This window comes from Mesitornis unicolor, unplaced genomic scaffold (assembly GCF_000695765.1).
Source record: "Mesitornis unicolor isolate BGI_N332 unplaced genomic scaffold, ASM69576v1 scaffold19031, whole genome shotgun sequence".
NCBI classification, from domain to species: domain Eukaryota; kingdom Metazoa; phylum Chordata; class Aves; order Mesitornithiformes; family Mesitornithidae; genus Mesitornis; species Mesitornis unicolor.
Genome location: NW_010165982.1, coordinates 1 through 1,442, shown reverse-complemented (window position 1 = coordinate 1,442; position 1,442 = coordinate 1). Strand labels below are relative to the sequence as shown.

The 1,442-nt window shown below is 48.4% G+C and overlaps 1 protein-coding gene across 1 annotated transcript; it reads left to right on the top strand.

The window, feature by feature from the left end:
- Positions 1–5: 5 nt before the first annotated feature.
- LOC104535507 (keratin, type II cytoskeletal 6C-like) lies at positions 6–1,436 on the top strand (the record flags this gene model as incomplete). Its single annotated transcript, XM_010194817.1, has 5 exons — positions 6–98; positions 233–397; positions 532–657; positions 884–1,104; positions 1,402–1,436. Coding segments are annotated over 5 exons (640 nt in total), but the record flags the coding sequence as incomplete, so codon positions are not given.
- Positions 1,437–1,442: the final 6 nt, after the last annotated feature.

Sequence of the window (1,442 nt, the reverse complement as noted above, 5' to 3'; positions counted from 1 at the left end):
AGGATGTGGACTGTGCCTACATGACTAAAGTTGAGTTGGAATCCAAGGTGGGAGCTCTGACCGATGAAATCAACTTCCTGAGGTGCATGTACGAGGAGGTAAGAGCTCTCCATTCCTCTGGGCTGGTTGGAGTTGCAATGAGGTGTATGGTGGTCAAAGACACTGAAGTTGGACAGGGTGCTTATTTGGCTGTAGTCTTGACAGTCGCTTGAATTGCCTGTCTTGGCCATAGGAACTGGCTCAGATGCAGACCATCAGCCGGGACCTGTCCGTGGTGGTGTCCATGGACAACAACCGTCACCTGGATCTGGACAGCATCATCGAGGAGGTCAGGCGCCAGTATGAGCAGATCGCGCAGAACAGCCGGGCTGAGGCTGAGGCTTATTACCAGAGCCAGGTGAGTTGGGAAGAAGTCAAGGTGCATGGGACAGTCTCTGCCGATCCATGTCTCTTTTGCCACAGAGCAAGGGAATTGCCCGAGTTCTGTATAGGTTGTGTCACTGATGGGTTGTTTTTTGTCCATGCCATCAGTATGAAGAGCTACAGAGCACTGCTGGAAGGCACGGGGACAGCCTCCGCAACACCAAGATAGAGATCCAAGAGCTGACCAGAAATGTCCAGAGGCTGCGGGCTGAGATTGAGAACGTGAAGAAGCAGGTAGGGTCTGCTCAGCATCTCATCGCGTGGTGGCATCAGGGTGGGTTATGACTGAGATGGGTGATGTGCTAATGGGAAAGTGAGGGAATCATAACCTCTGAAATTCAGATCCATTGGAGGAGATGGATGATTCCTGCCTGTTTTCCATCCAGTTTGTCCCTTGAGGACTGCTCCAGTGGAGGGTGTGCAGAAGGGAACTGGGAAAGCGATTTTCTTTCTTTCACAGATCCAGCAGCTGCAGTCAGCTATTGCTGAGGCTGAGGAGCGCGGTGAGATGGCCCTCAAGGATGCCAGGAGGAAACTGGAAGAGCTGGAAAGTGCCCTGAACAAAGACAAGGAGGAGCTGGCTCGCTTGCTGAAGGAGTACCAGGAGATGCTGAATGTCAAGATTGCCCTGGATGTTGAGATTGCCATGTACAGGAAGCTGCTGGAGGGAGAGGAGAACAGGTACATGTCTTTGCATCTATTTGACTAAATTCTTGACAGATTATGCTATGTGAGGGTAAAATCTTTCCATGTACTCTAGACATAAATTTCCTATCACTTGTGCTTTAATTCTTAGCCGTAAGTATGTTTTCTATATTTCATCTAAGAATGCTAATTTCAAGGTTGCCAATTGGTTTTGAATAATTGTGAAATTCAGAAAGAATAGGGAATACCTACCTTGTAAAAAAAGGGAAATTCTCAGCTGAAGAAATGTGCAGTTCCCATAGGATTAACAGTTGGTCCTGTTTTCCCACACAGGCTGTGCAATGACAACATGTCCAACGTCAATGTCTGTAAGT